Raw genomic sequence first — 24,662 nt, 5'->3', positions numbered from 1 at the left:
TATTTCCCTTACAGGTGGCCCTGTGCCCAGCTGAGGCTGGCAGTCAGGCTGCTGGGCTGGTTTGTAGTCCATAGGAGGAAGGACTCCAGAGGGTTGCGAATGCCTTTTCTTCTCTGCTCTGCACTCAACCAACAAAAGTACATGCCCCTCCTTGGCCATTCATTAGCCCCAGTGTGGGGTAGGAGGCACACCTTATCAGCGACCTCTGTCCTTATCAGTAAAGGAATCTACAGTTGTTTGCAATTCTTCAGCTCCGGATTCTCCACTTGTATTTTCACCTGGAGCTCTCTTGGCCCCTTACTAGTTTTGCACCAGGGTCCAGTGCAGCCTGACCTTAGGCTCCCTCTTCCGTTTTTGCACCCAGCCCTCACTTCTATTCCCTAACCTCAACCCATTTCTATGCTAAATCCAGCCTCTCTGGTCACTTAGAATGCCAATTTTTGCTTCCCTCCTCCAGCCCAAGTGTTGACCTGGCTCACCTTTCCTCAGCAACCCTCCCACTTCAGGAAGCAAATTATTTAAGTCACTGTCCCTTTAAGTCTTCCAGCCACTGCTATGGGATGTTCCAGAACAGACTTCTCTGGGGCCATCTTGTTTCCCTCCCCGACTTCTTTCCACCACACTTCCCTTCTCCTTGTATTGGTTGCCTTTCTTCATTCTGGTGCGAAGCTCTAGATTCCCTCTTAGACACCTGGTTTCCCTTCTGGTTAATTATCTGCGTGGTTTTTTTGCTTCTTTGGGAGGATTTGAGGAGAGCACAGGGGCTGAGCACCACACCATGCAGGGCTCAGGGCAACCTGCGAAGGGGTGCCTGCATTTGGCCACCCATCACCACAGCTTTTGGGGACAATCCACATTTGCAGGCTGCGGTTGGTTCAAAAAGGTTTATGCCTAGCACCTCCGATAACTCCAACACACAGCCACAAGTCTCTAATTGGGGAAAGTGCTTCATCTCAGCACTTGCAGCCTTCCATTGCTTTCTACCTGCTTCATTTCCCAGGTCTCGCAGTCCTTTCTGCCCCTGCACAGCCCAAACATGGGGCATGTGCATTCCTGTTGTCTGTCCTGTCTGTCCATCTTCTGCATCCTTAGCGCCCCTCCCTGCTCCTTAAATGGGAACAGAAGACCTAGTGGCATAGCATGGGTGGGGCCACACCAGCGGTTGCCCTGGGTGCAAAATTCTTAGGGACACAAAATTTCAAAAAGAAAAAAAAAGTAGTAATAAAAAAATAGTGCACCTTTCCCCTTGCACAGAAAATCTCCCAATGTTTGCATGGGTGAACGGAGGAGCGGATTTGGGTGATAGCTGGTTGCCAGGGCACGCTCCGCACAGGCTTTTTAAAGATACCTGTTCCTGACCAATCCCCCGTCCTGCTCTCCGCCCTGCTTGACACTCACGGGGCACCATGACTGCCACTCGGGTAGGTTGCTGTGCCATTTCCCCTTTGTTCCAACCTGTCAGCGGGTGGTGCAGGGATATTTGCCTTGCCCCGGGTGCTGGCAACCCACGCTATGCCAGTGGGGGGATCTAAGCTGTTAGTCTGGACAGGGTGGTGTGTTTATGGAGTCCATGCTCCACTTTTCAACTGACTAGCCAATTAATTATCTGTAGCTGTTTGCAAAAAACAGGTGCAACTATTTTGGCACTATGTGATAATAAGCAGTCTTTTGTTTTTATCCAAATTGGGGCAACAGGATGTTTTACTAACGTTTTCTGGTACACCATCACTGTAGGCCCAATATTTTGAAATATCACATTTCTGTTGTTACATGTTTGCATGTGTGCTGGTGCATAACAGGGACACATGGAGGTATGGGTCACGCACACAGTCTTGATCCAAAACTGGGGGGGCCATCTCTTGCATTTGCCCCTTTAAAAAACGAGAGGCTGCCCCATCAGCCTATTTGAGCCTTTTGTGAAGTGTGAAACTTTTGAAGGAAGACCAAGGAACAGACACTTTTCTGACCAAAAAATGGCATCCCTTTATTCTGAAAGTCTAAATGTAACACTATATTCATTTTTATAATTATTTTTCAAGTTTTGTAAATCAGAACTATGTTACTGTATACTTTTGACAATGCAAAGATCTGAAACTAAACATTGCATTAAAGAAAAGGTAACTTTTATCTAGGCTTAGTAACAATGTGCATACCTCCTGCAGGAAAGGAATAAACATAATTTACAAAGTAGAGATGTTTATTTAACTAATTTTTCTATATTACCTACTCTCCATCATTTTACAGCTCAGAATAAAGAAATATGCTGCATTTGTTTTGTGGAAAAATATATTTTAACAAGTAACTATCATTTGTCATTTTGGTGCTCTATTTATTGTCCATAGCTGCTTGTGAATTACAATTCTGTGTGTTTTCTTCTCACCTCATCCACCTTCTCAGGGACAGTCTTTAGCCAAAATTCCACTTTTTTCTCTTTCAGCTTCATTGAGACTTTCTGCTTCAGATTTATCTCTAGATACTGCTCCTGGGTGTTATAGGCCGGCCACTCTACCAAACCTTCTCCATTTGGGTTTCTAGGAGCAAAACCAACAACAGACAATGTCTGTTCTGTCATGTCTGCCAAGGCATCCTTCATGCCTTCCAGCCAGCCACACCACACCCCCATAATTATCACGGTGGCCCATGACTCACCCGCTGCGAGCAAAGTTAGCCCAATATTTCATCATGGTTCTGCTAAGAACTTTCTCCTCTTCCGTGGCATCACCTGAAGAATAGAGGGAGGGAAGTTCATTACACAGCTGGGATCGCTGCAAATACAAATCCACTCCCAATGGTTACCCAACCCAGTTCAGTAATTCATTCTCTGAAGCAGAATGTGGGGGGCAGGGGGAGTTCGGGGGGGGGGCACACATGCTGCAGCATCCATCAGAATATCTGCAGAAAAGCTGGTGCGTGAAAAGGTGCCTGTCATTTGTAGTGATCTGCAAGCACTCCAATTGGAGAACAACCTTTACCAAAGGTGTCAAGGACTTTGAAGAAGCATGAACTCAGGGCTAAAAGGAGAAACAAGCTAAAGGAAGGCATGTTTGCAAACCCTGTCCATGATCAACACCTGCCTGGAAACCTTGGCCTTCACAGCCACTTAACGGACTCACTTAAGCCTATGTTCGTGAAAGACAATCTTACTCAGCTACGAGTGATCTCCAAAGAAGAAGGTCTGTTTCAATGTGTAGTCTTGCCTGACAGCCCTGAGTCACATGGCTGGTGATGCTCTGTTCTGAAATGGGCAGGGAAACCTCACATGAATATTTAGATTTGTCCATGTCAAGGCAGAGGCTGCAGATGTGTTGTGATGGGCCAGGTGTCCTGGGGTTGTGGCAGAGCCATGCCCCAGGCCAAATGCCCAAAGGGGACTGCAGGAGGAGAAAAGGCCACTCAAAACACTTGGCAGAGAGGGGAAAGTGAGGGGGCAAGCTGCCTCCCAGAGAGGCAGAGATGGGGAAGGCCTGGAGGTGGGAGCCTCCCTTGAAGCACAGCCCAGGGCTCATCCAGAGTTGCACTTGTCCTGTGCCTCGAATGTGTGGGTCTGAGCAGGTTCCCGCTTGTCCAGGAAAACCTGCTCTTTAGCAATAAATTGGAGCAGGCATCAATCCGGAGATGTTTTCTCCAATTCGGCAGTAAAGATTGGGTTTCGGGGGGGGGGGGGAGAGCTGCTAGTTTGGATGAGTGCCAGTATCCTACTAGCTTCTCTTGCCTGGCTGTGAAGAAGGAGGTGCCCTCCCCATCCTCCCCCCACCCCCAGTTAAAGGTGAACTGGTTTGGGGGGTTTTCTGGTCCTTGTGCGCCCTCTACTGCCCACAGGTGGGAGTGGCTTCTTCCTGCTTCTGCTTTCCCCCATCCCCATTGTTGGTTAAATGCCCAGCAGAGCCCCAGAAAGTGGGCCACCCCTATAAGAACCGCTCAGGCCCTTTCCATGTTTTGCGCCCAAAGGGAGCCTTGCTACATCACCCTTTGGTTTCAATTCACTTTGAATGTATTATATTCCTAGAAAACAACATGCAAACTGTTAATTAGAAAAGCGAACAGGGCAGGTGATCAGTCTGTCCACCTCTGCCACCAATTCTTAGCGTAATCTGTAGGCACCAAATCCCTGTCATGCCAGAAGGGTTTCAGCACTGCAGATTATGGCAAACCCAACTGGCTTGTGGGGGGGGCACAATGCCTGCCTCCTGTGCCTGGAAGCTGCCCTGCCCTACAGCAACCTCCCCCAAAAGCGAGTCCTGAGTCACAGGATAGCCGCTCTTTACCATGCAGGCGAATGTCACCAGTGAGAAACGGCCCTCCAAAGACGAACCCAACTTCGTCTGCGTGATCCGCTTTCACGTAGTCTGGTTTGGTATCGTGGTACAAACTGGGACGGTGCTGGTACTCAAAAAAGTAAGTGGGAGCCCCGGTCTCTAAAGAGGGAACAAAAGGAGACGGAGGCTGAGAGAGAAGGCAGCAGTGCATTCACTAAGGACAGTGGCTCCCTGTCCTTTGCCTTTCAGCTGCTAGGTAGGGGGCAGCCTTCGATTCAGGTCTGAAGGGTCTCCTGTACAATCAGAGGGACTTTCTGGTAAGATCCAGGAAGGCTTCATTTTAGCTCACCAGGCACTCTCTGCTTCAAAAAGCCCCAGGGGAAATTATAAGGCTTTCACATCTAAAAGAAAACAATGTTGGCACCCTCGGTCCAGCTTCCCTGTGGACGACATTCCACAGGTGGAGGTGCCACAGCTGGAATGCCCCCCCTTCCTTTTTCACCCACTTCACCTCTGCCAATGAGAAGCCAGAATAGACCTTTACAACCCTCAACAGTTTGTGGTCTGGGAGAAGGCAGAACCTCCTCCAGGTGCCCAGAGGCCTTCCAAAAACTGTGTGTAATTGTGACAAGGCACTGTGATGCTGGGAACTTATAGATTATGGGGAAAACAGAAAGATCAGCTTCTTCGTGTGCCATCCTGGCAGCTAGTATATCTCAGAGAGGATTTTCCTGGCCTTGTGGAGTCTGTAGGGCCAACTCTTCCTACAGGAACGTGATCCAAAGCAGCTCCTTTCAGTCCACTCACACAGCCTCCTCCTCAGAATGCAGCCTCATGACTTTGCCTCTTGAAGGGACAGCATGTTACTGCCCTCTGGGCCAGTCAAAATCCTGCCTGCTGACGTCTGTACCGACTGAAGCTTCCAAGAGGTCTCCAAAGGTCATTGGCTCAGAGGGGCAGGCATTCTTCCCTTCCCACTATCCCAGAACACCCCAGGAAACAGTGCTACTAGTTGCATTCTTTTTCTGGGTGCTCCTGTGGGACATGCTGTTAGAAAAAGGGGAAAGAAAAAAAAATCCTCAGCCTGTTTGTTTTTCAAGGTAAAGCCACCCACCACTAAGGTTCTAGGATTTCAACTCTGATCCTTATCTGACCTTGGGGGAGTTTCCACACCACCCCCACGGAAATGACCCCCAAAAGCAAAATACTTCTGATCACCCCTTTCAGCTGGCAAAAGGGTCTGCAGCCACGAAGGCCGCTTGAGTCTCCTGTGACAAAGTTGGATCCAGGAGAATCCCTCAGCTTTTTTGAGGCAGGGCAACCCTGTCCAGAGCAGACTGTGCACCATTCCTCTGAATCCGGAGACCATCTGCCCACAGCCTTCTCAGGATGAGTTTCAACCCCACTTGGATGATAGCAGCTAGAGGTTGACAAACAGAGGAGGGAGGAGCATGCGTTTGGCTTGGTGGTTCAGAAAGATGCCACCAATGACCCCTCCACAGAAGCTGGACTGTCCGTACCTCAACACCAGGGGGCCTATCTTCCATGCAGAAGAGCTGAAGGTCCCACCTCCAGTGAAAAGGATCGGGACAGGAGGAGAGGAGAGGAGAGGAGAGGGGGAAACCCTCTCAGCGTCAGACACCAGAGAGCCACTGCTGGCATAGATGGACTAAATAGGCACAGTTGATCCAAGGACTTGATCCTGTACCCCTCTTCTCAGGAGCTTTGTCTAGAAGCTTGTAACACACTTTCCATTTGCACAAAAACATTATCTAGATCCATAGAAACATACAAAGCCTATGAATCAAAGGCTTTGAAAAACTACCTTGCAGATTTAGTGCATTTGAAAAGAGAAACCCTGAAAAGATGCAACGGGGGTTATGCGGGCACTTGTGAGATGGGTGCAGCCCTTGCACCATAATTTCATGTTACTCCCAGTGGGACTTCTTCATGACCTGCTCTCAGTGGCTCAGTCAGCCTTCATCTTTGACCAGGCCTGTATCTGCTAATGGGTGAGGAAGTTCATACCTTGGCCTTTTTCACCCACAGACTTTAGTCCAATTCAGGAATGATTTACTCATCTTGTCGGCCCAGGGATCAAAGAAGCTGGCATTGAACTCAGCCAAGTGTACTCTCCTTTGGTAAGCACAGAAGCCCACGTGACCCCCAACGATGGGGGGTGGGGATGCGCCTTGTGAGGAAGGTTCTGGGTGTGATTGGTTGCTCGGTCGCTGCTCAAGGGCTCACATAAATCAAGTGCTGCAAAAAGCAAAGCTCTCCACTATAACCAGGCCAAGAACCAAAGGTTGCTGAGAACTGACTAGGACTTATGTGCAGCTGAGAAATAGTTGCAAAAAGCTTCTAACTAGGAAAGAAACGCCACACAGGAGCTGGTGAAACTTAGCTAGGAACTCTAATCGCAGCTACACAGAATAATGATTGCAATTTTGGGGTATCATCACAGGAGCCCTCGACAATACAGATGAAGGAAATAATTGTTGCATCCCTACAGTTACTTAGGAAAAAAAAGTCTTCTGAACTTTCAGTGATGCGACTCATGAGCTGCAGAATGCCTACGTGATGTACTCCATCAGCGGTTTGCAAGAAGCAAATCTGGTATCAGAAGCAGATATTGTGCCTTATAATACAATTTAAACCAGAACAATTTTATTCTCCCTCCCATCCGAAATACTCAAATAAAATGCTGACTGACCCCTCTTGCCTATTTACTCACATGGATAAATCTGGTCTTCTCCCTCAAAGCAGTTGTGGCAGCTTATGTAAATCTTAGACGCAAGGAATTACAGACCTGCTGGATGTCCTGAGTTTACAGTATAAATTACTGAAGTGGCAGAGGGGGAGACAATGCTTGCTTGCCATGCCAGCACTTGGAAACTGCAAACACACACAAGAGCCCTGACTCCAGGCTCCCCACGCTAAATTCCTGAAAGTCTTTGATATCTGGAAATAATTTTGTTCCTTCCTCCAAGTAGAGCTGAACTTGAGAAATTACACAGAGAGTCTCTTGGAGTCAAACTCCAGACACCTCACAGTCTGGCTCTGGGGATCCTTTGAGGGAAATGGTGTGCCTCAAATGGCATGCGTCAGAAGTGTTTTAATGTCAAGAGGAGACTTTATTATAAGTAACACCTGGCGGGGGCAGGGGACACTCTTTTTACCTCTGTGATACCGTAATGTTTTTATGGATGGGATAACAATGAACACATCTCCAATCAAGTCCAGGAACCCATCTCTGAGCTCATCCAAGTCGTTGGTGTCCCCAAGGTACTCATCAAGTACCATTGGCAGGAGTTCAAGTGGGATCCCCTGCGAGAGAAGAAAAGAGATGGTGGGAAATGGCCATTGCTGGGGCGGGGGTGGGGGTCCCCTCCTTTCTCAAACGTGCCCTTTGTTACTTGATTTGTGCTACAAGTGTGTAAGAAGCAGGTTGACCGAGAAAAGCCAGCCGCTGGGGCGGGACAAATGAACTGGATGCTATTTCTGTTTCTGATAAATTTGACTTGGGATTCTGGAAAGCACTCCCCTCCATGTTAGAGGGGGCTAAGAAGGGTGTGCTGGTGGAAGCCTAACTGGCCTTGGGCATCATGTCTAGCCTACCTTGGGAAAGGGAGTCAAAAGGTTATTCTCCCCCCTCATACTCTGCCACTGCTACACCCATGTTCTTCTGAATGGAACTGAAGCAGAAGTCCTAAGGCCCCCTCCCAGGATTGGGTCAGGAATGATCTGGGGGGCTTTGGGGAAGGCCACTGGCTGGGAACATGTGAGGGCTGTGAAGCTCCCCCCCCCCCCGTAAGCAGCTGCTTCCAATGGCCTCAGGAGAAGGAGAGGGACAGGGGTTAGTTCCCTCTCTTGCCCCCTTCTCCTCCTCCTCTGCCAACCCTGCAAGCAACCATCAGAGCTAATGCCAGAGCTCCCATTCCATCCCTATGAAGTCAGGAGAGGACTCCTCTGGATCCTAACTCCCTCCATCACCAGTCACCTCTCAGCCTAGGCATGATTTGCCCCATCCAGGCAAACATCTACAGGGTGGTGCTCATAATCAATCCTATCTGCAGAAAATTTATTCTCAAAGTTTCTCAGAGAAAGGATGCCAATCAACAAAATAAATAGTTACCAAAACGGGGAGGATTGCTTCTGAAGTAGTACGGATTCTGTCCCTGTCTCCCACGTCCTTAAACCCTTCCAGGGTCCCAGTCTGCATCAAAAGAGAAAAGAAGGGTTATCTGTGCCTTTGAGAGAAACTCCAGAGTAATTCTTGGTTGGGAATGTTCATTTGTCCGTGTTATTTAATTATTAAAACATCTTTGTTGAGATCCATTATTGCCCACAGTGAACCAGTTCGTCTCCAAGAACTTCTGCTTGAGAACATCTAATGAGCCTTTGGGGTCTAAAGGAGTAGGTTTATGCTTAGAAACCACCACCAACCATTAAATTCATAGCCTAGTTGTGAGGCCCCTCTTGTCACAGGGATTTCATGCAGACATTTGGGGGGCAGAATGAAAAGGCCTTGCTAGCGGGATCTTACCACACGCGAATTCCAGCCAAATTCATGGTTGGTGACTCCGACCATGAGGGGCACAGCACTGACCTCCCTCCCAGCCAGAATCTCCTCTGGGGTCTTCGGCATAAACACACCATCCAAAGCTGGCCCTAAGCCCTGAGCAAAGGGAAGGAAAGAAGGTGTTTAACTGAAGGGCCCAGGACCACTCCCCACCCTCCACCCTGACCAAGCCAAAATAGTCCGGGAGGAATGAGGAGCTCAGCCTGTCTTAGCACCTCAGTTGCCTCTCCTGATTCTGATGGAGCAGAGAGATAGAGCTGGGTGTCACCTGCCTATTGGCAGCACCTTCAAAAATCCTGATGACAGCTCCCAGCAGCTTTATAGATGTTCAATAGCATGGGGGACAAGATGGAACCATGAGTAGCTTCCCATGAGCAGAACCAAGGAAGTACAGTGCCCCCAAACCCCACTTCCTTGAGTGACTCCTGAAGGCTGTTGTGGTTAATGGCATTGAAAGCCGCCAAGAGATTGAGAAGAACAAGCAAAGTTGTATTCTCCTCATCTCTCTGCCAACTGTTTAGTGGGCACGATGCTGCAGCCTCACCCTCTTCAGACAGGTTTGGAGCAAGTCTTACGCCACCTGAGCTCTAGCCACCAACCCTCCTGTTTCAAGGCATGCAGGACACAAGAGCACCAAGAAAACTGATGTGCTCCACAGTTTTTGTCTGTTTTTAGTTGTTTTTATTGTACATCGCCTTGAGATTAATAAATCAATAATATTCTGATCAAATAAAAGATCTATTTAAACATGTACACAAATATGTATTTAAATCCAATTTCTGCACTTTTTATATTCTGTATTTATATTACAGTGGTACCTTGGGTTACAGACTCCACTAACCTGAAAGTAGTACCTTGGGTTAATAACTTTACCTCAGGATGAAAACAGAAATCGCACGGCAGCTACGCAGCGGCAGTGGGAGGCCCCATTAGCTAAAGTGGTACCTCAGGTTAAGAATGGTTTCAGGTTAAGAACAGACCTCTGGAATGAATTAAGTTCATAACCAGACGTACCACTGTACACTAGGACAAAAAGGAAGCTATAAGACGGGCTGATCCATTCCTCCTTGCCCTCATAAACAGCAATACACACTTGGAGCAGAAGGTCTTAATGAGCACTCTAGGTGGTTCCCCTCACTGGGAGGGGAGAAACAACTGAGCAGGGCATCAAGGCTCTTTCCTGATCACTCATGTCACTTACCTGCCTGCTAAGGTCAGCATGGATCAGCTCCTGCTCACTCTTCTGCCGGAGACAGTGGACTAAGGCAGCTGAAGTGGTCATCTCACAGCCAAAGATACGGGCAATTTTCTGTATATGTACACAATGACAGGAACTCTTATCTGCTGCCATCTCTGGCACACTAAGCATTCAAAGGGTGGAGAACAGAGAGTCCACCATTTGTCAAACTAAAAAGTGGCAAGTGCCCCACCCCATTTTCACTGTAATTCCCACCTCCTTTTGAGGGTCGCTTTAGAATTCCACCAGAAAGCACTATTGTGGTGTGCCGGCCTTAAACATGGCTTTTGGGGTGAGTTGTGACCCCGGTATGCATTCATCTTGTTGCCAAGGAAACCTGATGGAAAGGGTTTCAAGGCTGCCCAACCTGCTGTGTTGCCATGGAACCTTTGGGGCCGCAATGAGAAAAAATGTCATTTTGGGGTATTATTTAACCTCTCTAGGTGACTACCCCAGTCCCCTGATCTGAAGGAACAGCTTTCAGCAGGTTTCAGTGCCCTCCATATGTCCCTAAGAATGCTGGAGCTCTGGTGACAGAAAGCAATTGTTTTGCCTGTCCTTTTATCCCTGACCCCAAGGAACAGGTGTTTGAGTCTTTACAGTGCATCTTGTCCTCAGCATGTAGGCCCCAAGTCCAATATGCCCACATTAAAAATTCCCCAGTGTGTTATTTTCAGGCCCTTAGGAGCAGCCTGCCCATGGCCCAACCACCTGGGTTCATGGTGGGCATGAACGGCCCACCATCCTCACCCTATAGGAGTAGGGCCCTGTCAGGGTGCTGAGGGACCCATTTTAATCACATCTCCATGGCAGGCCTCCTCCCGTCTATATACCAACAGGACCATACCTATGTGAGTGGTCCCTCTCCCTCAGCCGAAAGCAGCACAACATACCTCACACCTCCATTTCTAAAGGGCAAGAGTGCATATTGCTACTACCTGGTGCCCTTTTGTTTTAATCCAGATTGGCCCTGTGCCTCACCTGTTACTAATTCCAGTCATGGCACTGAGAGAAGCTGTGGTGGTGGGTTGTGGTGAGATCTCATGAGATTTCAGTATGATCTTGGTAAGAGCTCACCGGAAGTTGCCACTGTTTTGTTTCTGTCAGAGGTGGAGGCAGCAAGGGGGACAGGACGCCTGCAGGGCACTGCCTTTTGGGATTCCACCACCTGGGGCGGTTGCCTCAGCCTACCTCATATGTGAGCCGGCCCTGCCCTGCCCTGCATTCATGACACGGGGGAACTCCACCCAACTTTTGCTACCTGGGCCGTGTTTAAAAAAGAAAAGAAAAAGCCAGCATCCTTGGGACAGAAAACATTTTGGTCTCATCTGGTCAAACAAACAAACCTACTTCAGCAGACTTAGACCTGTTCTGGAAGACTATTGGAAGCTGTGAGACACCGCTCTCCAGGATGGCTCTGTGGAATAAACCCTTTGACAAGGGAGACATAACCTGGCAGAGGAGAAAGGACACCATTGGCAACAGACATTATGCCCTGCCACTGACCTAACAAAAGCGCTGAACATCAAATTAGGCCTCTGAGTCCCCATAGAACTTACACCTATTGCACCCAATTCCTTCTTCCTAATCTTTCCTGTAGCCAGAGCAAAAAGGGCCACTTTACGCGTCATGATTACATGGGTTCTGCAAGTTAGCAGAGACCGCTACCCCCACCCATCCTTTCCACAGCTTTGAGAGTATGTCAGAGATCATTATTTTATGTTTTGTAAAATGTCCACCTGAGAATTAAGCAGTCTATTACTATAATAGAAACCCCCACCATATAACATTTTGGAACTCACATGGGCTGAAGCACTCATGGATCCTGCAGAGACACCAAAGAGAGTCACCAATTCCGGATCGCCCCCGAAAGCTCCGATGTTTTCCTGGATCCACTGGAGAGCTGCCACCTGGTCCAAAAGGGCCCAGTTCCCTCGAGCACTCTCGTCCCCTGTGCTGAAAGGAAAGCGTTGACAAGGAACAGCAAGCTCAGCGCTCAGGTGGATTTTGGAGAAAAGATTGGCACTTTGAGTCAATGCCAGGTCCTTCTGAGGGGGTTCAGATGCACAAGTGGAGAGAAGAGCTGACCCGACAGGTCAACCCAACGCCCCTCTAGTGAAAAGGGCCCTGGAATACCTTTAGCCAAAGCCTCTTACCTGAAGAACCCCAAAATGCCCAGCCTGTACTGAAGGATGACCACCACCACATCTTCATAGGCAGCTAGTGCGGAACCATCAAACCTGGAAGCTGCCCCAAATATCATGTTCCCTCCGTGAATCCACACCATCACCTTCAAAAGAACAGGGGCGGCAGGGAATGACTGGAAGGTTGCTAGAGAGCATTTTTCATAAAATGTTTTTGAAATAAATAGCACATAATAATTGTACATATATAGACTATTTTGTAATGGATGGCAAAGATGTATCATCGTAGTCAGGCAATTTTGCAACAACAGACAACCATTTAGTTTTGCGTGCAGTTCAAGATGCAGTTATCCAGTTTTTATTTTATTTTATTCAGAACAATTAAAGAAAGGATGTGGCGTAACCAATCAAAATTGCCCTTTGTAAGAACACGAGAGGCAGAAGAGTCTTCAGAGTAAAATGACATTGGCAAGAGCCACTGCCATCAACCCAGAATCTGCTGCCAGTCACCCTGCTTTACAACGCTGCTTTCAGTCCATTTAAAATATGTGCTTACTGGCAGCTTGGATGCCTTGGGGGAATCTGCGGGAGTATAAATGTTTAAATACAAACAGTCCTCGGAACTTCGGAAGGGTGGGTGCTTTTCTTTCCATCTCTTCTGAATTCCTTTGAGTATATCCAGATCCTGGGGGCACCTGCAGAAAGGACACCCCCACAGATAGTGAACATACTAGCTCAAATATAAAGATAATAATTTGCAAGAGGTCACGAGAGGTGGCATCAGGGAGAAACTGACATAGGCCAGTTTAAAGGTTTACTGGCAAAGGTGTGGACTTAATCAACTGTTCTTACTTTGTTTGTTTTTAAACAAAAGGGCAACAAGAAAGGGGTCTTCTTGACACTCTAATCTTAGAAAATGGATGACAATGCTTCAGTCAATCAGAGCAGGACCACTCAGCCTTTCTGTTCAGAGAATTCAGTATAAATTGTTTTACTTTGAAAACAGGATATCCTCTGTTAATAGATTTAAATGCTGGGAATATAGATGTCTTAGGAAAGATGTGCTACAAATGTGATGGGACTATAAGCCTTCACAACCTTATTGGAACATAATATTCCATGCCTTCTGTCAAATAATTAACCACCCTGAGTTTAGAACCCATTAGCATTGAATTAATATCATTGCAAATTATTTGTCTAACATGGTCAAATAATTAATTATGAATTTATTGAATGCAGCTAAAATGTTGTGGGATTAACAGTGAAAGAGCTCTTGGCCTCCAATGGCTGAGGGCTGGTTGCTGAAACATCTGGACTGCTCTGACCCATTAAGGTTGCAGATATTGGAATTTCTGTGGTGTACATGTTAAGTTAAAACAGAATTTTCTTTCAGCAATTACACCTGTTTTGTTTCCAGTGATTTCTTTCTCAAAAAATATAAAATGAATGAATTCTTTAAAAAAAGATGATGATGAAAACATGCTGGTGGTTCCCAGCACCTCCCCTCAAACATTCCTCTCTGCTGGTTTTTATTTCCCCAGTGCAGCCAAGAGGATCCAACTGCATCTCTCTTACACCGCTGGGTACGTGGTAGCATCTCTCACGCCATCCCATGGCTCAGGCGGCTGAGGTGAGGAGAATCTCAAGGAGCCAGTGGGAGGCTTTGCAAAGGCGATGCCCAGGAAGACATTGACCAGCCGCTCTGTGCCCTTTACACTTGCTTGCGTCCCTCGAAGCCGTCCATATTTTGTGGCCACTTCTGGGTGGGCGCCTTCTGGACCTACACAATGCGTGCATACAAATAAAGTTTTTTAAATGTGTGAAATTGCAAACATAGAGGCAAAGGTATAGAATTATATAAAACCAGGGGGCCAGAGAGCATTGGGCCTGACCACGCCCCTCCCTAGAAAGGATCTGTGCAAAGCCAAAAGCAGCCTCCCTTCTCCCTCCACATAAAGGACATGAGAGCAGCCATCCTCTGCAATCAGCACTTTGAGTTAAAGTGGGTTTTCTCTGGTTGTAGCTTTTAAAAAATATACTATTTCATTTTAAATGTCGGCAGCTTTTTCTGTTTAACGCTGAGCTTAAAAACAGATAAACCAGAAATCAAAGTCATAGACCGTTTTATGAAAGAACCTTGCAGACAACAGCCCTGAGGATCATCCCAAAGGGAGTCCTGCAGTCACCTGGTAAAAACCATGGAATTGGGGAGCTGGAGGGGAACCCAAGGGTCATCTATTTTGTTTTTTTAATGATATTTATTAAGATTTCAAAGAATACAAGAATTACACAAAAACAAAAAGTAAAAATACAAGAAAATACAAAATACAGAAAAAAGAATAAAAAACCCTTAAAGAGAAAAGAGAAAAAGAAAAATAGATCAATCTTTCCATAACTTACATTCATATCCTTGTTTCCCTGACCTCCTCATACCTCCCTTTTTTGTATTCCAGTTCAATTAGTTAAATCAGCAATTTCTTTCCCTCTTTGTTTTCTCATGATTCTTAAACTTAATATACTATAACTTTAAATTTTCATCTGTTATCAATCCTTTTTTACCTACACCTTTATAGAATTGCTGCTTAAACCACCTAGCTTCATTCCAACATCATTCTAACATTCATTAATTTTACAATATTTCTGTAAATAGTCTTTAAATTTCTTCCAATCTTCTTCCACCGACTCTTCTCCCTGGTCACGGATTCTGCCAGTCATTTCCGCCAATTCCATGTAGTCCATCACCTTCATCTGCCATTCTTCCAGGGTGGGTAGATCTTGTGTCTTCCAGTACTTTGCGATAAGAATTCTTGCTGCTGTTGTGGCATACATAAAGAAAGTTCTATCCTTCTTTGGCACCATTTGGCCGACCATGCCCAGGAGAAAGGCCTCTGGTTTCTTCAGAAAGGTATATTTAAATACCCTTTTCATTTCATTATAAATCATCTCCCAGAAAGCCTTAATCCTTGGGCACATCCACCAAAGGTAAAAGAATGTACCTTCGGTTTCTTTACATTTCCAACATTTATTATTGGGCAGGTGATAGATTTTTGCAAGCTTGACTGGTGTCATGTACCACCTGTATATCATTTTCATAATATTCTCTCTTAAGGTATTACATGCCGTAAACTTCATACCTGTGGTCCATAACTGTTCCCAGTCAGCCATCATTATGTATGTCCAACATCTTGTGCCCATTTAATCATAGCAGATTTCACCGTTTCATCCTGAGTATTCCATTTCAACAGCAAGTTATACATTCTTGACAAAGGGTCATCTAGCCCAACCCACTGCAATGGAGGAATCTCAACTAAATTAACTAGATGGCCATCCAACCTCTGCTTTAAAACCTCCAAAGAATGAGAGTGCACCACATCTCATGGGAGTCTGTTCCACTGTCGAACAGCGCTTACTGTGAGAAATATCTTCCTGATGTTGAGTCAGAATCTCATTTCTTTTAACTTGGAGCCATTGGTTTGGTTCCTAGCCTCCGGAGCAGGAGAAAACAAATTTGTTCTATCTTCCATGTGACAGCCCTTTAGATATTTGAAGATGCCTATCATGTCTCCTCTCTGTTTCCTCCTTACCAAGCTAAACATACCCAATACCCAATTCCCTCAACTGTTCCTCATAAGGCTTGGTTTCCAGACCCTTGATTGCCTTCCTCGGCACTTATTCCAGCTTGTCAATATTCTTCTTAAATTGTGGTGCCAAAAACTGGACACAGTATTCCAGGTGTGGTATGACCAAGGTAGAACAGAACAGGACTATTACTTCCCTTGATTGGTACACTATACTCCTCTTGATGCATCCTAGAATAGCATTAGGTTATTTTGCAGCTACATCACACTGTTGACTGATGTTAAGCTTGTGGTCCACTCTAGATCCTTTTCACATGTACTACTGGCAATCTTATAAGAACATGCGGTGCAGAGGATAGTGTAAATAAAATGCTATAGAGCCTCCCCCAATGGCTTTGGTCCTGAAGCCAGCACATGCAGTTAAGTGGCGGGATATCACTTGTTTTGATGCCTTTAGCTATCAGAAGGTGGGGAAGTCTTCAACCAATGCAAATTGCCTTTCCCTGCCTCTCCACCACCCTCACCTCCTATTGGTAAATCTTTATCCTACCACTGTCATCTCTAACCCATCCCTATGCATTTTCCAGATACAGTACAATGGGATTTACTGCCAAGTAAGAGAGGAAACGTAAGAGAACACATCACAGAATCAATTTCTAGTCCCTCGTCTGTCTGTCTCTCTCTCTCTCTCTCTCTCTCTCTCTCTCTCTCTCTCTGACACACACACCACTCCCTCACCCCAATCTTTTTTAAATCCAGCAACCATCCCCCCCCCATGAGTGGCAGTTGGAGAAATTGAAGTGCTCTTATGCAGAGTGTCAGACACAGGAATGAGATGGGCTGCTGTTTGCAAAAGAGGGGTGAAGGGTGGGAGGGAGCAGCTGGTGCATTCTGAGTTGTATTTCTGAATAACGCATGAAGATGCTCTTAGATCAAGTCAGACCATTGATCTATCTTGCTCAGAACTGTCTGTGATTGCCAGTGGCTTGCTGGAGTTTCTGACAGGGGCTTTCCTAACCCTACCTAGAGATGCCACTGGGGATTGAAGCTAGGGCCTTCTGCATGCAAGACAGGTGTTCTACTACTGAGAAATGTCACTGTATCTTCTACTGAATAATAATACAAAAATGGTGTAACTGGAAAAATGTAAAGAGGTGACTGACACAGACAGAGATGCTCCTCTTCACTCTCCTCAAGAGTGGATTGCAAGGGGCTATTTCACTCTTTATCAGTCAAAAATGAAACACTCCCCTTACCTTTGCCTTCAATGATTCTGAAGCCAACAGTGCTAATTGCAGCAACCCAGAACAGGGCACTCCATGGGGCTGATGCCATTATGCTTTACTGCCCCTGGGCCGCTGCGCCTTTATATGCTTTCAGGGCAGGGTACAAAGATCGGCATCCCTTACAAAGAAAAACCGGGGAAACATCCAGATACACCTAGCATCAAGCTATAATAACACCAGACCAGTGATTCAGCTTTCAGCAAAAGGGAAGCATTAACTGCAATGTGAGGAAAGGTTACACAAAAGCTGCCAAACCAGCTGGCACCAATGGAAAGGGCAAAGTCTAAAGCAGGAAAGAGTGCCCGTGCCCTGCTCGGGCCCTCTTTGGCTGGCATTCCTGCCAGAGGAGCTGGAAGGAACATGTGGTGGTCCTTTGGGTGCTGTGAAGGGTGAGAGGAAGGCTCCTAGGATGATAAGTCAACACCTCTTCCCTCACTCCCTCTCCTCCCCTCCAAGTAAAATGTTAACTGATGAGGGCAGATCCATGTCATGCATTTAAAGGGCATCCAAACCATGGGTCAGCAACCTTTTTCAGCCGTGGGCCGGTCAACCACCCTGCAGAGCATGTGGTGGGCCAGAGTATATTTTGAAGAGGGGAAAAAAATGAACGAATTCCTATGCTCCAAAAAATAATCCAGAGATGCATTTTAAATAAAAGGACACATTCTCCTCATGTAAAAACACGCTGATTCCCGGACCATCTGTGGGATGGATTGGGAAGGTGATTGGGCCGTATCCAGCCCACGGGCCTTAGGTTGCCCACCTCTGATCCAAAGCATACAGCTTCCCTAGCAGCCTTTCTCAACCTGTGGGTCCCCAGATGTTGTTGAACTACAACTCCCATCACCCCTAGCTAGCAAGGCCAGAGCTCAGGGATGATGGGAGTTGTAGTCCAACAACATCTGGGGACCCACAAGTTGAGAACCACTCTCCTGGGAACTGTAGTTCTATAAGGGCGCTGGACATTGTAGCCCCGTGAGGGGGAAGCGACAGGTTTTTTCCCTTCTTGCTGCAGGTAGCTTTTTCCACGGGGTGGGAAATGCGGCCCATGGGCTGAAAAGAGGCCCTCGGCCTCCACGCATTTCCCTTTCACAGCGCAGCCCCTCCACTTCCCGGTGACTTTTGGGGCTCCGCGAGGACTTTTTCCATTAGTAACCCTCAGCCTGCGACTCTCACAGTGGACCCTCAGCTGCTGGGTGGCCTTTCTGGCAGGGAGGCTGAAGCCGCAAAATCCTGCACTGAACAGGCAGGTGCGACTGGATGGCCTCCCAGGGACCCTTCAAACCGCGCAAGGAAGGCAGAGGCGGCAGTTGCCAAGGTAAGGGGAGAGCAGTCTGTATATGCTCAGAGGCTACTTTCTGTCAGTGCACGAACACTCAGGCGTTTCCTCCCAGCAACCCGCACTTCTGCCGCGGGGAGAAGCAAAATTAGAAACAAAGCGACCCCGGAAGCTCCCGCTTAAGGCAGCGAGATGGGCTCTTCTGCATTCTTAGCTCCACTGCGCTAAGGCAGCTGACGCAAGTGAGCGCGTTCCCCAAATGCCGGAAGCGCGTCACGCCGGTGCCACATCCGCTCAGCGTCCTTCCGGCGTGGGGAAGCGCTTGGCAACGGCGCTCGGTCTAGCCGGCTGAGTGCCGCCGCCGTCGCCATGGTGGGCCAAGATCCGTCTGCCTCGCCGGCGGGCGGCGCCCTAGAAAACGCGAACCCGCTCATCTACCGGCGCCAGGGCGAGCGGCCCGTCACGGCGCGCGAGGAGGACGACGAGCTGCCTGACGCCATCGACGACCGGGAGATCTTCGATATCCTCATCTGAGCCCAGCCGGGGTTCGCCTGCCAAGGGGGAAAGTCTCCCTGGGGCGGAGGGGGCGGGCCCGGCGCTTCTCGTGGTTCTTAGAGCTTCTTCAGTGGCTCATGGAAGTGACGCCTCCGGCTTGCAGCGGCGCCTGGGTTGGGGTCGGGAAGGCGGGTGCGGAGCCGGGCAAGAGGGGCTGAGCCCCGGGAGCCCGGGGTGGGGCTCTGGGGGCAGCAGGCACGGTGGGTTTGTGTCTGGGGTGGGCAGATCGTGTCACTTTCACACGCCTTCACTCAATAAGCAGGTCGCTTGAATAGTCCCATCGATATACAGTAGTCGTTTCTTAACGCACCTCGATGCGTATTTCGAGCCGAGTAAGTTACAAACTGTCAGGAGGAGGCAAGTCCTACCTCATGCACCTATTTAGATTTCTTTGAGGGTGTCAACAAGCATGTACCGGTAGATAGAGGTGATCTGGCTGACATGGAACACTTGGATTTTCAAAAAAGCTTTTGATGAAGCCCCTCGCCAATGACTCCTGCGTAAGTTTAGCAGTCGAGGAATGATAGGAGAGGTCTTCTTGCTTAAGCTGCAGGAATGAAATAGTAGGAATAAACGGACAGCTTTCCAAATGGGCAGATGTTGAAAATGGAGCCCTCCAAAGATCAGTGTTGGGACTGTGCTCTTTTAAGTTGTTTATAAATGATTTAGAATTAGGGATTAGCAGCAAGGAGGCAAGGTTTGCTGGTAACATTTTTTAAGATTGTTAAAATGAAAAGAGAGTGTGATCGTTTGGAAAGGAATTGAAAACAAAATTGCCGGTATCATACCATGCAACTTTTCTTTGAACACTCTGTGACATTCTGGTTGCCTCACCTCCAAAAGGATATTGTAGAGGAAACGGTCTGTAAAAAAGGTAACCAAAATGATTGAGAATGGACTAGATGGGTCATTTGCCCAATTCAGCAGGCTATTATTATTATTATTATTATTATTTGAATTAATATACGGTAGAACCTTGTGTTACGTACCGCCCACCTTACGGATGCTTTGGGTTACGAGCTCTGCTAACCTGGAAGTAGATGCTCCTGGTTGCAAACTTTACCCTGGATGCGAGTGGAAGTTGCGTGCCAGCAGCGCGGCAGCAGCGGGAGGCGCCATTAGCGAAAGCATACCTCATGTTAAGAACGGTTTCGGGTTACAAACGGACCTCCAGAATGGATTAAGTTCGTAACCGGAGGTACCACTGTACCTCTCTATGCCCAGGGTCTCAGGGTGGTTCACAGAATAAACTTTTTAGGCATAGAGCGGGGCTGTATCAGGTTTGTATTAGAAATAGCACAGATTGATTTCTGCTCTTCAGGGTAGGATTGATAGCTTGCATGATGTGGAAGCCCCACAACAGGTAGATATATGTAGAGTTGTAGGATTGGCAGCTCATTTAATTTTTTTTTAAAGTTATATTTGAAAGCTGGTGTTCTCTTGCTGGCATTCAGCAGGTAACTCAGGGTTTTCATGCAAAATTTCCTACCAGCGTGTGATCATCTCAGAAGAAAGAGAAAGTGGCATTTAGTAAAGAGGGGAGGATTGCATAAAGCAGAGATGGAGAGTCTGTGGTCCTCCAGATATTGGACTATAGTGCCTATCACACAGGCTGATGGGAGTGGGGAATCCAAGAGCATAAGGAGGGCCATAGAGTCCCCACCCCTGGACTAAAAAGATGTTTTCTGATAGTGTGCAGTTGGCCTCTCTAAAGAGGTATTAGCCAACCTGTTTTCTGCATTGGTTCCTGTTGGGAAGGCTTGAGCAGTTTGTTTTCATTGGGCAACATTTGGGAGGCTCCCATCTTAAATGAAGAATTGCATCCCCACAGGGCCTGTTGCTTTGTGCCTGGCTGTGCTTTGCTAGTGGAGTGTTTTTCCTTGACTTTCTACATCTCATTCGTTCCATCAATGACCCAGAGCATCCCTTAACATTAGAAGAACTAAACGTCGTAGAACAAGTTCGAGTCAAGGTCAGTGTTGTTGGCCTTTCTCTGCCTTTTCCAAGCTGTAGAGAAAAAATGGCCACTTTTTGAGCCAGAGGCCGGCTGAACAGGCTGTAGCCCATGTCACTAAATTCATGAAAATCAGGTACAAACAGATCCTTTAGGAGAGATGCAGCTTCAAGGAAGAACAGGTGTCTTTCCATTTTTGCCTGGCCTAATTCTTAAATTCCCCATTTCACTTCCCCACTGCCCAGGAGGCTTTTTATATAACTGCACCTGTGTGACTTATCCAAGCTGCTACCATCATGCCCTACGGTGATGCCCCCTCCCATCTCACCACCACCTGGTTAGCTCAGTGGCCCTTGGCTCAGACTCAGACACTATATTCTTTTATATAGTGTAAGTGTGGGGTTTTGTGTCAGCGTCAACTGGGTAGGTTCTCTTTCTATTCACTTATTACATTTCCTTGGTGGTGAGGGATGGGGGTGGGGCCAGGGTGTTGGCTGTCTGTAGTTGGCTGCAGTGAGGTTTGTTTGCATTTGTGAGGGGGTGGGATTGTTGGGTCAAGTTAGCGATATTGATTCGTATGTTGTGCATGGGTTCTTGTTGGGCTATGATAAAGGGGAGCAATTTGGGGGTGAAGGTGTTCTATTTGTCCCCAGGTTGCTTGGTTTTCTTTGTGAATTCCTGGGCATCATCTTCAGACTGAGAGGAGTCTAATTCTCAAAGTACAAATGCAGAGTTAGTAAGATGCAAAGAGACAAGCCAATTAGCTCTTTTTCCAATTAGAAAAGCATTTTATCTGGTTTAAATTATGACTCTCTTTAAAAAAAAATTGTGATTGTGTCGGGATGGGTCTTTCACAGGTAAATGATGCTGAGAGCACCGTTTCAGTGGAATTCACCCCCACCATTCCACACTGCAGCATGGCAACATTAATTGGCCTTTCAGTCAAAGTGAAGCTGATCAGATCCCTCCCAGAAAGGTTTAAGGTGAGTGGATGGAAATGGCCAAAAGGGCGATGGAGAAATTCTGTTTTCGTTGCATAGGGTGGACATGAGGGGCCTTTGGGGCTGTTGAGGCATTGCTCTTGAGTGATCAGCTGGAAGTAGAATTGTACTGGTAGTTCTGCTTTTACAGTGTCTGCATTCCCCATTGCAAACCTGTGGTGCTCACCCCTTGTCTCCCACCAGCCATGAGCAGAAATTAGAATTCTGCAGGGGATAGAAAGTGCGGTGGCAGCTGCAAGTTCCTGTAGCTCCTCAAAGCATTGAAAACCAAGACAAATGTGGGAGACAAAACAATGACCTGGGTCAGCAACCTTCAAGGGGAACTCCAAAGTGCTGCTTTGACTTGACATTCTAGAGTGTTGTGAAAGTGTTGCAGGGGATGGGGTGGGGATGGCAGATATAAATTCAAACAGCCAGCAGTGCCAGAAAGGGCCTAGGAAAGGGCCCCAGACAAACAACTGGCTTGGTCCTTTGGGAGTAGCTCCTGTTTGTGAGACCACTGCTTGGCTCCAAGAGGCAGCAGCTACAGCACCCTGGAAAGCAGCATGAATTTCCTTCTTACTTGCTTCCAGTGACTCCCAGTTTCAGAAGTTCTTGCTCATCTTGGCACTTGACAGGCTAGGCATCAAAGGGATATGTGGGCTTTCCTTCTCCCCTTTGTTTCTATTAAAGCACCTGAGGCTAACAATTGCAGGATCCCACGCAGCCCATGCTGCTTTTTTGAATTTGACATGCTGGAAACCAAGTGCCGTTTTTTCAAAGCAATAAAGAAAGGGGTCCCTGGCTGCCCCCCAGCCCCGCCATTGATCAGATGCCTTCTTTCAGTTGTTTGAGCCACTCCTGCTCCCTAGTGGCTTCTTCATATCCAGTGGTGGGGTATTCAAAAGCTTTTGGTCAAGGCAATCTGCCCAGCCAAAGTATTTATCCCACTCGAAGAATTCTTGGGTTGGAATTAGAAACAAAGAAACTGCCAAAGTGACAGCGCATCCTCACCAATGAGACACAGAATGGAAGGGAGGGGACTGGTGATGGTGTGTAACAGAGCAACCAAATTAAATTAAGGTAAAATTGGATTAGCGAGGTATAATTTTATTATTCCTCCAGTTGGTTCAACCTGGGGGAACATTATTTGGTGACACAAATGATGCTTCTTCTTTTCTTCCTCCCAGGTGGATGTCCACATAACCCCTGGAACACATGCATCAGAGCATGCAGGTACGTTTGAAATTCACCACAAAATACCCCTCAGAATAGGTCACTTACATTCCCTTCTATATTTGTTTTGAAGCAAAGCTGGAAGGGAAGAGTACAAATACCACTTGGAATTTTTTTGGTGGGGTCCTAGCCCTTCAGCTATACAGCAGAGGAGGATGGATGGATGGATGTCTTCACTAACTCCTCTTGTGGGGTTCTTTTTCACAGTAAACAAGCAACTGGCTGACAAAGAGAGAGTGGCGGCTGCCTTGGAAAACAACCACCTGTTGGAAGTGGTGAATCAGTGTTTGTCTGGGCGCCCCTGATAATGCATGCTGGGTGAGGTTGGGGTGGGAACAAGCAGGAGATGCTCTTGTACTTGTATGTGAAGAAAATAATTGTGATTGTTTTGTTTTTAAATAAAGACAATACCCTTTACCCTACTTAAGCTTGTCTAAAAGTATTGGATTAGAAACACACGTGAATCTGAAAAGTAAATCATGAAAACTGAGGAACATGTTTATATAGTATAAATTGAGGACTGGACATCAAAATACCACTCTTACAAAGCTGAATATTTTATAAAGGTCTGAATGTTTCTGGTTTAGAAACATTCCCACGGACAAAACTTACTGTTCTTGGGTGGCTTAGAAAACAAGGTGGAAGAAAATCCTGCAACCAAGTAAAATCCTATTTTATAAATGTGCTTCCATCTTTTAGGAAATGGGAGGGCACTCGGAAGGAGATTTTGTCAGTTATGAAAGAGGACAGATAGACAGGTGTGTTTTCCAGAGCCTTGGCAAACAGGGCACATGATAGATAGCCAGTATCTGACATTCTGCAACTGCATTGACACACCCTACCACATTTTATGGAGATGGCTATGGCTGCTGTTTAGCCTTCAGATTGAGGCAGTTGCAGAGGCAGCCTGGTGGGTGAAATCTACATGGGTAGGAAGGATTTGATACCAGGGGTCAGGATTGCCCAAGACCCTTTACATTGAAAGGGGTGGGTTGTACCATCCATAGGTTCATGACTGTTGGTTGCTTACTGGAGGGCTAGTAGAAGCTGGTGAAGGAAATGGCATGGGGTGTGGTGGGAGATGCCCCTTCTCATTAGTCAAGGCGGGAGGTGGGCACACGTGACTTCTTTCTAAAGTATTCAGAGAGCAAAAAGGTTACCCTCCCACTTCAGTCTGAGCAAGGATTTGAGCTCGGCAGTGCATGAAGATCTCTGCCAACCTCCCCAGCTAAGCACAACAAAAGCAGAGGAGAGTCTTTATTGAATGGAGCAAAATCCGTTTTACACCAAGGAGCCCAGCAGTGGAAATGGCTTTGACAAACAGTGTAGAAGCACAGGTAACATCACCCCCCAGTTGAGGTAGCATCGCAGGATGGAAGGGGTTGTTTTAATATGAATTTATATTATCACTTAATGCCAGAAGAGACTGTTAAAGCAACAGCTTCAGACCTGACACCCAAGGTGGCCCCTGTGCACCTTTGCTCCCTCAGATTCTCCCATTTTATTTGCTTGAGAAACACTACCAAGGTCCTTGGCTCCATTTACAAAGGACCTGCCCTTGCTTATCAAACACTT

General features: G+C 47.1%; 2 protein-coding genes across 5 annotated transcripts; one reads left to right on the top strand and one right to left on the bottom strand.

Annotated features, from left to right (window-relative positions):
* Nucleotides 1-2,305: 2,305 nt before the first annotated feature.
* Nucleotides 2,306-18,241, bottom strand: LOC308483023 (fatty acyl-CoA hydrolase precursor, medium chain-like). Of its 2 annotated transcripts, none has more exons than XM_081016557.1 (13): nt 17,847-18,241; nt 13,795-13,999; nt 12,776-12,914; nt 12,232-12,365; nt 11,878-12,031; nt 11,426-11,527; nt 10,040-10,147; nt 8,803-8,934; nt 8,392-8,472; nt 7,436-7,583; nt 4,266-4,415; nt 2,650-2,722; nt 2,306-2,531 (listed from the first exon to the last, which is right to left on the bottom strand). In XM_081016557.1, exons 1-13 carry the CDS (start codon nt 17,860-17,862, stop codon nt 2,354-2,356), a joined length of 1,620 nt encoding a protein of 539 aa, XP_080872683.1. In that variant the 5' UTR covers nt 17,863-18,241; the 3' UTR covers nt 2,306-2,353. The 2 variants fall into 2 exon arrangements, with proteins under 2 accessions (XP_080872683.1, XP_080872682.1); XM_081016556.1 differs by lacking the exon at nt 17,847-18,241 and adding an exon at nt 17,054-17,708.
* Nucleotides 18,242-18,644: 403 nt separating this feature from the next.
* CIAO2B (cytosolic iron-sulfur assembly component 2B) lies at nt 18,645-23,509 on the top strand. Of its 3 annotated transcripts, none has more exons than XM_081016572.1 (5): nt 18,645-18,884; nt 20,812-20,889; nt 21,729-21,854; nt 23,042-23,087; nt 23,295-23,509. In XM_081016572.1, exons 1-5 carry the CDS (start codon nt 18,732-18,734, stop codon nt 23,390-23,392), a joined length of 501 nt encoding a protein of 166 aa, XP_080872698.1. In that variant the 5' UTR covers nt 18,645-18,731; the 3' UTR covers nt 23,393-23,509. The 3 variants fall into 3 exon arrangements, with proteins under 3 accessions (XP_080872698.1, XP_080872700.1, XP_080872699.1); XM_081016574.1 differs by lacking the exon at nt 18,645-18,884 and adding an exon at nt 18,980-19,000 and having other exon boundaries at nt 20,749-20,889; XM_081016573.1 differs by lacking the exon at nt 18,645-18,884 and adding an exon at nt 19,217-19,249 and having other exon boundaries at nt 20,749-20,889.
* Nucleotides 23,510-24,662: the final 1,153 nt, after the last annotated feature.

This window comes from Podarcis pityusensis (assembly GCF_964106645.2).
Source record: "Podarcis pityusensis genome assembly, chromosome: 8".
Classification (NCBI taxonomy): domain Eukaryota; kingdom Metazoa; phylum Chordata; class Lepidosauria; order Squamata; family Lacertidae; genus Podarcis; species Podarcis pityusensis.
The sequence above is the reverse complement of the archived record's forward strand: the minus strand, read 5'-3'. Positions and strand labels throughout refer to the sequence as shown.